At 38.5% G+C, this 15,742-nt stretch overlaps 1 protein-coding gene across 1 annotated transcript in view; it reads left to right on the plus strand.

Annotated features, from left to right (window-relative positions):
* The first annotated feature begins 24 nt into the window (after window positions 1–24).
* The window catches only part of STXBP5 (syntaxin binding protein 5), a 107,143-nt gene continuing 91,425 nt past the window's right edge, over window positions 25–15,742 (plus strand). Inside the window, exons 1-3 of the mRNA XM_017736359.1 lie at window positions 25–91; window positions 919–983; window positions 1,758–1,855. Coding sequence (XP_017591848.1) covers window positions 25–91; window positions 919–983; window positions 1,758–1,855 — 230 coding nt within the window. The remainder of the gene's footprint in view (window positions 92–918; window positions 984–1,757; window positions 1,856–15,742) is intronic.

Genomic DNA, 15,742 nt, shown 5'->3' on the forward strand with positions numbered 1-15,742 from the left:
TGGGGAAGGGGGCGCGCCGTCGCGATGGGCGCTGCGGGCTTTGCTCCTCCGTACCGACCTCACCGAGCCTGCCCGCCGCTCCTGTTTACTTGTTTGGATTGATTATTTCGGGGGGCGAAGACGGGAAGGAAGTAGGTGTAGCTGTTCAGGTCTTGCTGGATTTCTCTAGTCATCTTTCGTGGAGAGTTTCAGGGTTTGTCGTTTTCTAGGCTCTTTCGTTCGAGTAATATTGACAGTGTTCACGAAGGCTTCGTAGAAAGAGTTGGATGGATGGGAGAAGGAGTGATACTTAGCTGTAGCGCAGATCTGATTATCGCGGCGTTTGAGTAGAAGCCTCTGCCAGTGGGCCCGAAGGACAGGGAATCTGTCCCTCTGCATTATTTGGAAATCAGTTATCCTTTTTCTTTACAACTGGAGAAGGCTGTCGATGTTTGTGGTGGTTTCACTGCAGTGTGTTGCCAAGTTGCTGATGCTGCTATTGCAAATCCTATCTAGAAACAAAGTTCCCGTTTATTTATTTGCCTGTGTGTGATACGATAACTGCAGTTTGTGTCTGCACGCTTCAGAAAATGATGCAGCGAATTAACCACCAGCTGTATCGAGAGGAATAAAAGCTGATTGGAATATCAATACTCATTTTTATCTATGCAGTGCACCCATGGCCTAGCTTGACATGGATGAGCTTGTTTGTGGTTTCTCCTCTTTTTTTTTTCTGGTATTGCAAAAATTCCTGCTGCTTTCATGAGTTGGTCACGAATGTTGTGGAGAAGAGCGGAGCTGTTCCCTGTTAGACTTTATTCACTTGTGAAATACAGAGAGTTGTGGGGTATGCCTGTAACTTCAGTGAAGTACAAGGAGTATATCAGAAGTTTGCTGTGCCTTTATGAGGTTCTGAAATACCTCTGCCTTAAACTAAAGGCTTAGAAATAGAAAAGCTGGCATTTGTATGGCTTATGATGTGTGTGTTTATAGTGGAAGTAAGAGTAAGTGACACTTGTATTACATTCTCAGTTCTGATTAATTGCAGCCTGAGAAGTTTAATGGAGTCATTGCTTGGTCAATTACCAAATTAGTCTTTGCCAACCAAAAAAGCTGAATGCGCCAATAGCTCCATATTAAGAAAGAATCTCGTGGCTGAGGGGTTTTGTTTTTGTTCAATGGGGTATTTTTTGGTTTTGTCAATTCTGGGGCTGCATGTTCTCTTTGAGGGAAGCAGAGGGTGAGAGATTGGTTCTGTCAAGCTCAACTTGCTATTTTTTTTTTCCTTTACTGAGCTGAGAGAGGTTGGGTCTGTTGAATTGAAATTGTAGTGATTCTCACAGAGGCAAGTCTAGTAGTTTGTAATAGTTCTGCTGACAAGTCTGGCTTTGTTGCCAAACTTGGTAGGAACATCTCAGATTTTAATAGTGTCTTTGTTAGAGCTGAAAAAAAGATTACTCGGAATGCGGTAGATGAAAAAATGAAATGCTGAGTTGATACAGTCTTTATACAGAAGAAATGTAAGATTCAAATTAAGTTTCAGTAAGTCTGACTGTCACTTGATGCTCGAAGATGAATGAGTAATTATGACTAAAAAAGTCTTTTGTAATTGGTTCGTGTGAGGCAGGTGGTTTTCTCAGTCTGTGATTAAATTGCTTTGTAGTTCCTTTTTAAATTGTGATTAACATTGAATCCTGTTCTCTAACACACAGTCTTGATTCTGTTTATTTTTGGTATCCTGCTTGACCCATTGTTACTGCGCTGCTCTGACTTGTTAGACTGTACGCCATGGTTTCCCCTATCAGCCTTCAGCCTTGGCATTTGATCCGGTTCAGAAAATACTGGCCATTGGGACTCAGACTGGAGCACTAAGGCTGTATCCTTTTGTATTCTGAAGTGGATTTAGTGCACCTCACACAAGTGTTGTCTTGATTCAGCTGCTGGAGCCATTGAGAAGTCTTGGTGGGAACCAGGTATGCTGGAGGGGAGAAAAAAAGTAAGGTGTCTTTGGTGTTGGTGGGTGTCTTGGCTGTTCTGGTACTTTGTGTCAGTTCAAGTTCTGTTAATGATGTGAGGCGTGGCTGCTCAGTCCCCATTATCTCAAGTTAATAGATAAATTTTGTAGAGGTTTATTAGTGTGCTGACAATTTACAGCAGCTGACTGCAAATCTAAAAAGAGATGTGGGCTGAGCTCTGTTTTGTTGTTCTCCTCTATCCACTGGGATTGAAAGATTTTGTGCTGCTTGGTGAGGTGTTGGGTTTTTTTTGGTGGGGTTTTTGGTTGGGTTTTTTTTTTGGGTGGTGGGCTTATTTTTGTTGGGCTTGTTCTTAAGATAAACTTTGTAATGCTTTAGTGACCTGCTAGTAATTGTGTGTTGCCAAATGATGGTTTCAAGTGAGGGAAGTAAAAGCTACAGGAATTGTATCTTGATAAAAGCTTCCAAGTGACTGAGATAAGCAGAATGAATTTGTGAAGTAAAGCACTAGTAACCCTGCTTCTTTTTGTTCACTAGAAAGTGAACTACCCATATGTTCATAGCCATATGGTATCACAGCCATATGGTATATCCAAGTCATGTAATAACATGTGTTTAAACTTTTATTTTTAAAAGATGTCCTGTAGATTCTTTAATCCACTCTGCTGTTGCCTGAACCTTTACTTGTCACCGTAAGAGAATGAATTGAATTCTTTGTTGTCCTGAAATTGACTGAATTCTAAACATTATGGGGAAGGCTTAGGCCATCTTGTTAGAAATATTGACTTAATCCTCTTTAAACTGTAGGTGAATCTAATAATTTCCTTTGGTGTTTATATCAGTCTTCAAATAGACCTTTTTTGTTTCTTTCTGGTATATCACTACCTGTCTATAAGGTTAATTGCCATAAGAGGGTTGACTTTTAAAAGTTTAAAAACTAGAACTGAAAAACTAGATTGCATTATCACCCCTATTCCTCATGCTCTAAGTTAAGAAATCTTGAAAGTTCATAATAGCAGTGTTCTTAATGCCATATTTGAAACTATATTTTAATGTCATAAATTTTCTTTTTGAAGAGGTCATAGAGTTGACTTAAATGAAGAGTGAACTGTGTGTGGGTGGTGTTAATTGCTCTCATACTGGTGGAATGGATGACAAAGCAAAAAGAGACACAGAAGTAAGAACTTGGTTTGGAGGAAAAGGAAAGATCAAAATGTAACTGTTTAGAGCTTACCTGTAATTTTGGGCAACATGATGTTGCAGTTTGGATAATGATGACTCCACAAAACCTGTTTGTGGGCGCTTATCCATGGCTACACACACCTGTGAAATCTTGGAGGGTGAATTGCCTTCTAAATAATTGAAAGAGGTATTGCAAGATTGTTTGGGAGGAAAGTGTTACTGTGAGAAAATTAGAGAAAATGTGTTTTCTAAGGGAAGGGAAGAAGTTTCATGCAGGGGCTGAAATGTTAGTGCTCCTCCAATTTGATGAAGATCAATATGCTTCTTAGTACTTTGATACAGCTCTTGATTCTTGGAAGAACTGGTTAAAAGCCCTCAGCCTCAGCTGATGGGGCACCCTTGTAAGCAGACAACACTGCGGAATTTACATTTCCTGTGATTACCTACTTCTTGTAGGAGGAATCCTCTTTGTGATGGAGGAATGCAGGCAGAGGGAATAGACTCAGACCTATTCCCAATGTAAAAGCAGCCTCTTTCTTTCTGCTGGTTTGAAAAGCCCTCATTGGATAAGAGTGGGGCTTGCAAGAAGTGCTTATTTCATTCTATTGCTTAAAGATAGACCCAACCCTCAGGACGCTTTCTTTGCTCGCTAAGGTTTTTATGAGTAATAAATGATGTGCATGGGTTCATTAAAGTGGGAGCCACGTACTCTTTAAAGCTGCAAAAGTGTTTTTATTGAAATGAGGTATGGACTAGAAAGACTGAGTGTCAGTAAAGTGTTACTCATTGAGAAATCATAAAAGTGCGATAGAAGTCAATCCTTATTTTCTGCTGTGTTCATGTTGTGAGAGTATAGAAGTAAAGGAATGATAATGTTTCTTTCGTTGCTTTCCAGCAAATGGGAGCTGGGTATTAGTGTTTTCTTTGTGTCTTCAAGTATAGGTACATCTTTTTAAGCTTTCTATTGCAAGTAAGTAATCTGAGGAACTGGGAAACAAGTTTGGGGCTTTTTTGGAAAGAGTATTAAAGATAAAATATTCTTAAAACAAGGAGTGAGAACCTCTTTGAGATTTCATTAATATGAGGAAAATAATGTTACAGTCCTGTTTTGGCTTTGGGCTATTTATCAGCTAACCTCTTTACAGAGGTTCTCTGTATTTGGTCAGTCTTCAAATTGGGTATTTTAAATTCAGAGCTAGTATTGATCAGAACAGGTTAATGTGAGGAGGAGTTTTCTAAATCACACTGTTATCTCATTCTTCTTTATGAGGACTCTGTAACCACTACTGGAAGAACAGAGAGAGTTCTCTGTACACAAGTAGTAAATGTTTGTAGTAGTGTTAAAGTGATGTGTAAAAATAGAACTTAAGCTTTTTCTGAAGAACCAAAATCTGTGGATACAAATATACTGCCAGTTCACTGACTTTGTCTTTCTTTGTCTCTAATAGATAAAGATACTAAATATCAACATTGTGTTGAATTCTCTAAATCCACAAAGTAGTTGTAAAAATGGAAGTACCTGAATTATAGGTGTCATGTTGCGCTGATTAGATTAGAAGTAGAATTGCTACTCTGTTAATATTTTTTGCCTCTAGGCTTGATGGGTGTAGTTGGTAAGATAGTGTGCCAGAGGGACAACTTTGCCATTCTATTCCCACAAGCAGCAGTTGGTTCTAGATCCTGCAGTTTTAAGAGGGAGAGAAGTCCATAAAAATACTAGGAAGAGACTGCTTTTAGTGTAAAATTTGCACCTTATGAGTAATGAAAGTTAGTTTGGGATTATTCACTGGCTTAACTTGAGCAGTATATCCCTTGTATTAATTTTAAAAAGCTTGATTAGTTACTAAGAAACATTTCTAACTCTTATTTAGCTAGGAGATTTAAAACCTAGTATTTTAAAAAAAAAAAAGTTCTGTTCTCAGCTATGAACAACAGCTTGGTTACTTTACGGTGTATGAGGAAAAGTAACAAAGTGAGTAGCTTAGTAGAAACCTTGAGCAGCCTGCTGATGTGACACTAGGATCTGTTGAAAACAGTTAAGCTGTTGGATTCTGTTTTCTTTGTTACAAGGGAAATTGAGGGATGAGGTACACACAAGGGCAGAATCACTCTGCTGAGTGACATAAAATCTCAGATGATTTCTTACAAGTAGTGGCACTCACCTGGAGATGCTGGTCCAGTTGTTCGTCTGATTTTGTGGTTCTGATTGGAGGATAATTGTTCCAGCAGTTTGAGGTGTGTGAGTCTTGGCTGGTGGCCTGCCTCTTGTCTGGCAATTCTGCCTCAGGCTCCCCCTCCTCTGTGCTGGACTTTTGTGGATGTGATCCCCCCCCAGGGAGCAATTGTGCTCACTATTGATTTCCAACTACAATGGTCAGCCTTAGCTGCTGGTGGCCTCATTTGTCACTGCAGGTCAGTATCTTTAGTTTTCTCCATACTTGAAGAGATTTAGCTGCTCTTACCAGTGTGGCTTTCACTTCTTGATCTGCTGTTGCAACGTGTGAGATACCAAGTAGTTAAAAATCCATCTATGCTTTGCTTCTTTTCTGCACATACCTGAACCATTACGGTAGGACATGTAGTCCTTGGTCTTTAGCGAGTTTTGTGCATAGTTGGCCGTACTTTGTTTACCCAGCAGATATTAAAACCTTCTAAGGAGTTAGAGTTTAGTTTATCTGCTCAAGGTTTAACTTGGTGTAATCAGTTAGACTTTACCCCATGATGTCCTGACAGTGCTCACTGTCATAAGTAATAGCCCTGCTTCTGTGCTCTTCATTCCTTTTGCTCTTCTTCCTAGAAGTCCCTCTGGAAGCCTAATGTGATCTGAACAGGGTGGTGTGTAAACTCAGAAGAGGCTAGAGAAAGATGAAATGGACTCTTTCAGGATTTTTTTTTTTGCCTTTAGGATGGTGTTTCCTCAGAAGTTTTAAGTTCAGGGCCCTGTACAATTAATAGTAATAGTCTGCTGAGCTTTTTTGTTTGCTTTTATAAGGTAGAATAAACTTCGAAGCTAAAGCAGAAATATTGAAGGAATTCTTCTGCTCCCTGCTGTTTAACTGTTCCATCTTAAACAAGTTTCTTCATTTTTCTGCACTTTAATTTCTCTGTAGCAGGACTAGGACAATACATCAAATTAGATGTTTTGTGATTGTCTCCCAACACGAATACAATATCTACTGGTGCTTCAAGCCTTAAAAATACACATTTGCAGCATGAAGTTCAGCCTCTCTCTTGATAAAGGGAGTTCTATAAAGGAAGACCATTTTCTGTAGAAATTCTTGAGAATGAAAGGGATACCTGTAGAGTTGAAGTGTTGTACCTTCCACACAGACCAAATTGTGCTTCTGACTCTTTATTCCCAAGCAGAATAGGTTATTTAATTAAAGTTTGGCTTTTTTTGTTTCCCACTTGCAAACCAAGTTCACAGAAGGAGAAAAATTAGATTGTTCATCATTCTGTCATTAAAAATCTGAAGATTCCAATCATTCTGAATGTCAGTATCTGTTAATTTCCCCACAGCCTTTTCAGCACTAAAAGATGAGTTATGCAAACAAACGGCTGAAGTTCTTATGTCTTTGGGGTGTATAAAGCTTGTTTTCTGTGATTTCCATTCTCCAGCCTTTTTGAGAACTCCCTTTTTTTGAAATCGGAATAGCTCAAAAGCCTGGGTGTGTGGTTCCATGCAGTCAGTTTCTGATAAAGTGCTTGTTGCAGCATCCGGATAGCTTTGCCGTTGATGCATACTACAAAATTCAGGCAATTTGGTAAATTCTCTGAAGCTCTAACAAAATACCATTTCCAAGTTGTGATGTGATTATATCCATTAAAGTTACTTCTCCTTTGGGTTGTTCAGACTTTGCAAGGCGGTCTGACTGATTTTTTTCCTTATAGAAATATCAGCTTGAGATATTTGTATTTTGGGTTTTTTGCTTTGTGGGTATTTTTTTATTGAAGTAGTTCTATACTTGCTCTTTCTTCTCTGTAGTAGCTCTACATTGGCAGTAGGACAGTGGCTGGAGTTGTTTATAGTATGCAAAGATTTCAGTTTTCCAAATAGAACATCCAACTGAAGTTGGCACATCTTCAAGTGGGATGCTGGACCAGATGAACTTGGGTGATCTTTTGTGACCTAAATTACTCTGTAATTCTGTTGATTCTCTGAATACACCAAATTTGAACTGAACTACTCTTTTGTGGGTGGTGAGGGTCTTTTGGCATTTGTACGCTGAAGAAAGTGGTCTCAACCTTTGTCAGTAGTGTTCTAGTCTTTGAACAAATATGTCTGTTTTGGGAAGAGTACTTTGGTAAAGCTATTAGAAGTATTGCAGTAGTGTCATGTCAGAGAGACACTGTGATTATTTATTAATAATAAATATTTATTGTCTACCTTGCCACCCAATTCACATAGAGTAGCTTAAACAAAAAAAACATCTTTGCTTAAAGCACATGTTAATCTTGTCACATTTCTGTTTCTTTTAACACTACTGCATTTCTTGTCATATCATCCAGCACTTTGTTCACATGGCTGTCGTTATCTCAGTGAAGAATTCCCATCCTCTCAATGAAGAAAATCAGCTAGTTTTGGGTATTGTGAAATGAAACGGGGCCAGAATGGCATGGTGAGGCATCTCTTAAAAGTGCATGGAATTAAAACAACTAACTCCTACACAGAGAAAGCTTTGACTCAATTCTTCATAATAAATAAGATGGTGTTCTTTTTAAATCTGTGGTTTTACTTGTTGGGAAACTTAGTGTGCTGATTTTGGCCGGAGTAAAGTTAGTTTTCTTCACAGTAGCTGGTGTGAGGCTGTGTTTTGGATTTGTGCTGGAAACAGTCTTGATAATACAGGGGTGTTTTCCTTATTGCTGAGCAGGGTTTATACAGAGCCAAGGTCTTTTCTGCCTCTCACTCCACCGCACCAATGAGCAGGCTGGGTGTGCACAAGGAGTTGGGAGGGGACACAACCCAAGACAGCTGATCCAAGGGATATTCTATACCATATGGTGTCATGCTCAGGATCTAAAGCTGGAAGAAAAAGGAGGAAAGGGAGGGTGTTTGAAGTGGTGGCGTTAGTCTTTCCAAGTCACTGTTACATGTGATGGAGCCCTGCTTTCCTGGAGGTGGCTCCTGCTCACCCACGGGAAACAGTGAATGAGTTCCTTGTTTTGCCTTGCTTGTGTATGTGGTGGCTTTTGCTTTACCCATTAAATGTTCTTCATCTCAAACCATTATTTTTTCTCTCTTTCCCAATTTTTCTCCCCTTTCTCTCATGAGAGGGAGTGAGCAAGTGTCTGTGTGGAGCCTGGTTGCCAGATGGGGTTAAACACAATCCTTTATGAAACCCAGTGTGCAGCTCAAAGGATTTGAGATAATGACAGGTTTGCCTGGAATGTGCTAGATTGAATTTATAGCTGTAATTGCTGATTAGCTATTAATTGGCAGGTGCTTGTCAGGAGCCTTGCTTGCCTGACTGTACATTAGTCTAGTGCTCGTTAGTGGCTGGTTTTTGCTCTCGCTGCTGCTGTGCTGCTTTATCACCTCACTGTGCTGTGCCTGGGAACATTGTGATAACAGCAGTGGCGATGTGCCGGGGCTGGCAGGTGGCCAGGGACTCACTGCGTGTCTGTGCTGCTGCCTGGGCTGGCTGGGACTCTGCTGTGAGCTTCAGTCAAAGGGACCCGACCTGTGGGTGAGTCCACGTGGGAGTAGGCAGATCTCGAAGCGGCTGTGGCTGTGGTTACGTCAGTGCAGCAGCAGGAACACCTCTGGAGGGACTGAGGCCCAGGGATAAGTCTGTTGCAGCAGGTAGATACTGAAGCATCAGTGGCTGTGGATAAATCCATGCTGGAGCACCTGATAGCGTGTGGCCATGGATAATCTCACAACAGAGCAGGTATTCCCCATGAAGGACTGCAACCATGGGTAAGGCTATGATGGAGCAGGTTTATCTCTGAAGGGGCTGTGGCTAAGGCCACACTGGAGCAACTGTGACTGTGGGGAAACAGCAGGTCTGTCATTGGAAGTGTTACTGAATATACTTTAATTCTACTAATGCAACTTTTAGTAGTAATTACTTTTGTTCAGAAATATCTGAAGTATAACGGTATTGAAACTCATACTGTAATTTACAAAAATGAACTTTACAATGAAAACTTCCCTCTAGGTATTTTACTGACAGAGCAGAAACTTAATGGATACAGCCTTGCAGCTTCAAACTTGCTGGGTCTTGGTGAGACTGGGGAAGGAAATATTTGGAAAGCGTGCAAAGTTTGTAAGGCTGCAGCACTAGCATAGTTTGTTTCCTTGTACCACTTTGCTATTTGTGAAACACTGAGGTGGTATGTGGATTGTGTGATCTGATGAGGTTAGGCTAAACTGTAACAGGAAGTTGGATAGCTGGGGCCCAGTTTAGGCTTTCCGACTTGTGGCACACTGCTCAATTCACTAGGACCTTAATTTGACATTTTAGTAGATTTGTTCTTTCTTGATAGCTTTGGAAGGGCTTTTAGAACTGAAGTAGCATTATTGCTGCAGGAGATGACATGAGCAGTTTTAGTAAAGTCACATCTGGAAAAGTAGAAGCAGCTTAAGATTTGAGATGTGATAAAGAAAGCTTGAAGGCACAAATCAGGGTTGCAAACTCTTCCTAACAAAACTCTGACAGAAATTTTGTAACTGCATTAGATTTCTAAGTGTCCAGGTCCCTTTGTTGTACAAAGGTTTCAAAAGGCAAAGGTAAGTGTTCTTACACAATAACTTTAGGGTGACTAGAAGTTGGCTTATCTATTCAGTGAAAAACAGAATAAAACTTGCAAATTATTACATTCGATATGAAGATAAACAGAACTGCAGGACATGGATTTTGGGAACAGTTCACTTTGTCCTTGATCTTAGCTATCTGGTAGTGGTTTTACAGTTTGAAAAATATTGGAGTTCTTAATAGTTTTGAGAGAGTTTATACTGCTTGGGCCTTCCCTTTTCCTCTTGCTGCTCTCAATGTGCCTATCTTGAAGTGTACCATCAAATTGATCATAGTTTTTCTGAAAAATGTGGATTCTTAATCCTGCAAAGTACATCTCATTAAGTAGACAAGACTTTGCTTTCCCAGCAGTCTAATTCTTTGACCCGTAGTGATGTATTTGTTTGCCAGCCTCAGGAATAGGTTTGTGTTACTTTTGAGGCAAAACCACATTGCTTACCCACTGGCAGTGTGCTGTCTGCCAGCAGCTTTTGGAGTTACGTTATTTTGCTGACCCACAAGTTTCAATTGTGGTATTGTAATTGGTACTTGAATGCCAGTCAAGTGTAGCCTTGTAGTATTCGTGATAACTTAGTGACTCTGTTCATGTCAACGCTTCCATCATAGGCACTTGATCATTGTACAGCTTACATGTTTATCAAAGGAAGCACTAAGTTACTACCACTGTTGACTTTCAGTGCAAATACAGATGAAGGTCTAATGACAGAATTTAAATCGCTGTCAGTGATATTTGTATCACTGAATTTAGACATATTAAAATAATGAAGGTCTTGGAAACAGCTGAAATAGAAATGTTTCAGAAGAGAGGACTGGTAGAGTGGTATAATGCCTTATTTAGTAAATTTCTAAAATATTTAACAGTTCTGTCAGCCTCTGAGGACTCATACTGGATCCTGATTCCTTGTGATTTTTGCAATGAGTTTATGAAATTGCATTTTCTATGGCTATTTAGTTCTGGCACATTGATATTCAGTTTAAGACTGACACAAATGAGAACCATTTTGTCTTCCACTTAAAAATCTCTCCTTTTAAGAAATTCTGAAACTGGTGTTGTGTTGAGATATGCACAACTTGATGACATCCTTGGTCTGTGTATTACTTATTTTAACTTAATCACTTTGTGCAATGATTCAGTGTATTTTGAATCCCTGAGCTTTGCTTAAACAAAAAATGTAGTTATTGATAGTACTTGTATTGAGGCAACTGTATCAATTGCTGGATTAAGATTGATTTTTATACTGTATTAGTAAAAATTCTGTATTGAATATCAGGAGTAGGTCCTGCATAGTCTTCTGTCCACAGTAGTTCTAATCTTATAGATTTTTACTTGACAGATTTGAGATTTTTATTTGCTTTCAATTACTTAGAGATTTTTCTTTGCCTTGAATTCTATTTTGAGTGTCAAGAACAGTGAAAGTAGGTGAAACTTGAAATGTGTGTCTGCTATATTTCTGTAGTATAGAAAACAAAGTGCATTTAAGGAATGCTATGTTCACAGAATCAGAGAATGGGTAAAGCTGGATGTGACCACTGGAGGTCATCTAGTGCATCCCCCCCCCGCTCAAACAGGCCCTGCTAGAGCACATGGCTCAGGATTGTGTCCAGATGGCTTTGTTAAAACATAAAACCAGAAGTTTTTGTAGTAACAATGATGAGGATCTTGTAATACTTGAAAAAGGGCAGTCTGAATAGTTGCAGCTTGCCAAATCAATTATTTGATTGTGGTTGTACAGAGAGAAGTTTATAGCTTGATAGAAATAATTCAAGGCTACTTTATTTGCCCACTTTGCTAAATGTCTGGGATTTTGTTTCATAAACACCTTAAAAGGTAGTAACAAAACCTGATTTATATTTGGGAAACCTGAAGCTTAATTTTCTTCTAGGATTGACATAATTTAGTAGCAGTGGCCACTGCTTCCATGTTCTCAGTAAGTCTTAGCCTGTCCCACCCAAACCACAGTGTTCTTACAAGCAGTCCTGATGGAGAGAAGAGCTTAGGTTCTCCACCAAGAGGGCTATAGATCAAACTCATCCTTTTATGAGGTGTATTTCACAGATTCTCCAAGAATTAATTGTCATCTCCTGCTTCTGTATTCTTGCGTAAACTCCACAGGAGTTTAACTTTGAAACTTTGTAAGCCAGGGAACTAAAGAAAGGATGCGGATCTGAAGGAAACAAGACCTTTGTACTTTTGCTTAGAGAGCTATTATTTTATTTTGTGTGATTTGTATTATTTCAAGCAGAGGTTTGTATTGTGTAGCCTCTTGAAGCTGGTGCCTGGCTTGTACTCTGTATGTGTACAATTAACATTATTAGATTTTTGGTTCACATAATGATGATAAATTTAACACTTCAAGAGTAGCCAACTAAAGAGGTAATCCAGCTGGTGTCCAGGGTTTTTGATAACAGTTTCTTCTAATAGGCCCTCCCTTGTTCCCAACTAGTAATAATAATTTGTAGTCAGTAGCAGCAGATGGACAAAACCTATTTGCATTTTCCAACTTGCTCATTAGGGAAAAAGAATACTAATTTTTTCATGATCACTTGATGTTCAATTGATAGTATTAGCATGCCTTAGTTTTTTAGCATATGCCCTATCCAGTCATACTAACTTGTTAAGCAGAGCAGATGTTCATCTTCACAGTTGAAAAACATTCTTAACTGGACTTCATAATGTTGATGTTAGAGGTACAGTTACTAAGCTTTAGTGATGCTTATTAATGTGGAGAATGGGCTGCAAAACAATAACTTGCCTGGCATTCCCTTTTATATGTGTTCTAAACCTGTATAGTAAACTGATACAGTAAGATTACCTCCACAGCCACCCCTAAATGTCAGATAAAAAGGAAGCTCACAAAAGGAAAAATAGCTGGCATGGTGAATATCACCCTCCTTCTTTAAAAGAACAAGATGGGAAATATAACATTTTAGAAAGAAGTCCTGGTAAATTACTAACCTGGAAAGAGAGATGTCAGGTAGCCTACCTCTTAAAAGCACGTATTTTAGAGGAGATGCAGCAGCAGTTAACTTTTATAATACTGTTTCTTTTCTTCCCTGAGTAGCAAAGGAGAAAAACTACTTTGGAACTCTGGCAGTTTAAAAAAATTTTTTTCCCCATATGAATACTCTGCCAATAATTTCCAGATCAAATAAATGCTGTTCTGTGTTTTTTTTAAAAAAAAAAAAAAAGGTAGGGAGGAAGTGGCATTTTCCAAATGAACTTTATTGACTTTGATGATCTGTTCTTTCTGCTGGCAATTCCCAGTGAGAGAAGCAGCACATCAGATAATGCTAACAGTGATGCTTGGTTTAAAATATTTAGAAACTGCAGTTTTATATCACAGCATATAACCAGAAGCACTTCTTCATTTCAACTCAGTACTTCATATTGTTATCATTTTTGGACACAACTTACAATTTTCTTAGTTTTTCTGGTTTGTTAGCAAGGAAACATCTTTGCTACTAAAGCAAAAATTGAGATGCCTGGACAGTTGATGAAAATGTATTTACGGTATGGTAAAAAGTAAAATGCCAAGACTGCTGAAGTGGTGTAGTGGTGAGTTTATCAAGGAAGCTGTTGTGCAAACAGGAGTGTGATGATCACACTGCCATCTGATAATATTCTCTGCCTTCTCTCTTTTGACTGCAGCGGAAGTTACTCTTGCAATGCAAACAGAGTGCTGGGCAAGTTCAGAAAGCAATGCCCTTGAGTAAGTTTTGAAGGAGAAATGCTACTCTGTGCCATTCTGCAGTGGTGACAGTGTGCTACCAGAGTAATTGTAACCAATTTGATGAAGAAGGTACTACTAATGCTAGCTGTTTTAATCTGTGACAGACTGGCATTTCTCGGAGTACAATCTCACTTGTAGAAAAGCTCATACAAAAAGACTATCCTTGCAAAATATTTCTGAAATTATATGTCAAACTTGAATTAAGCAGACTTTGATTACAATACAGGTAAAATATTTAAAAGCATAGTTTGAAAGCTTTATCCACATAGTTCATTGTACAAAAATGCCAACCTTAAAGTTTCAGAATACCTGTCTTTATTTGCTATAGTACAGACAACACCTGTAAATTATACAACTGTAGTTAATTTGGGGGAAGTTCACCCCTGATGAAATTAAACTCAGTTGTGGATACTTGTTGTTAGTGTTGTGTTCGTGTTTTAATGGAGAATCTGTGAAGATGATCAGTCTAAGTGCATTCTGTAGAAGTGATACTGAACTGCTATATAATTTTCAGCTCCTAACAAGAACTTCTAAACATATTTTGTAGTCTGAAGTATCTTAGTAGCCCAGTGTTGCTCACAGCTATTATTTGGTATATTAGATCTCTGGCTGTCTTATTATTTTAATGACTACTAATAAATGCCATTCAATGTACTAATTTTCTCAACGTTTGACTGGAATACATGTATCAGTCTATCACAGTGGTTTTTAGTACAATAGGTTTCATCCTGCATTTTTGCAACAGGCCACTAATTAATGCTCCTTTTTTCAGTTTTATTCGAGGAAATTATATAAAGATATTGTTTCTTTTATAGTTGCTGTTTTGTCTTATTAGAAATTGTTGTGTAATAAAAGTAATTTCTACTTTTCTTTTGAAATCTCATCTTTAAATTTTTCAGCATCTCTTTGTGACTGGTTTCTCAGAAAATAATTCTTAAAAAATACTATCTTAGTTTTTCAGGTGTGATTTATAGTATAGTGCTTTTTCTAGCAGAGTTCATTGTAGCTCTTGTCCGTTAATAGTTTCCAGGAACGTAACTCTCTGAGGTCTCTGGTGATCTGGGATGAATGACTTAACTCTTTCCTCTTTCTTCTCTGCTTCAAGAGGATCATTCCTACAAGTTTGTGCATGTATGTGGTTTGTGAGGAGGGGTAAGGCTTGATTGTGTTGAAATGTTTTTGTCCTGGCTGAGGTTTTATTACCAGTTCTCTGCAGACTCACCAAGTTTAGAGTTGAGCAGACTGAATATGTGAGGGAAAAATAAATAGTAATTAGACTTCAGGTGCAATGCTTAGTGTATTGATCAGGAACTTTTTAGTCCTTTGTTGCAAAAGAAGTAGGGATGCTTTGCAGGCAAAACACTTTCAGATTTGTAATGCTTTGAAGAACTAAAGTGAATCTCCATGCAGTTAGCCAGAAAAGGTTCCTTAGCTTTTTCTCTTAATACATATGTTACTTGAATTTTGTTCTGGTGGAATTCTTTACCATCAAGAAGTCTAATGCTTTTCTTGATTTTTACTTTTTTTTCAAATTCACACAGAGCTATTGGCCACTGTAAATATACAATGAGGTTATTTGTTCCTGTTTCAGTGCCATTCTGCTATGCTAACATTTGAAAGAAGAAATAAACTTTGAACAGTACCTTTTAAAGGTGATATTTATTTTCTTCAAACTTTTCTAGTGAAATCTTAGAAACAGTAGTTTTCCCCCATGGTTTTTTTTTTCCCCTTTTAAATGTTTGAGGAGCACCACTGGTGACTTGTCTGACACATATCAGCTCAGATGTTTACTATTCCAGCTTGTATTTGAGCCTCGTGTGGTTTTTATGCCTCACCATGCAGAGCATACATAAAACTTCTACAGGTTACAGCTTCTAGTGAGTTGTCATAGCTGACTGACAATTACATCTGTTTTCCTCTTGGATTTTTGATGGAAGATGTTACAGAAGTGAACTTCCAAAACTAATTAATTCCATTTTCTCTATTGCTGAGTAGAAAAAGCTATCTGACACTCAAAACATTAAAGCAAATATTTAATCAAAAACATTAAACACTGGATTGCACTGCATAAATGCAGCTTCTGACTCAAAGCAGGTCTGAATTGATGGGACTA

This window comes from Corvus brachyrhynchos, unplaced genomic scaffold (genome assembly GCF_000691975.1).
Source record: "Corvus brachyrhynchos isolate BGI_N302 unplaced genomic scaffold, ASM69197v1 scaffold595, whole genome shotgun sequence".
NCBI classification, from domain to species: Eukaryota; Metazoa; Chordata; class Aves; order Passeriformes; family Corvidae; genus Corvus; species Corvus brachyrhynchos.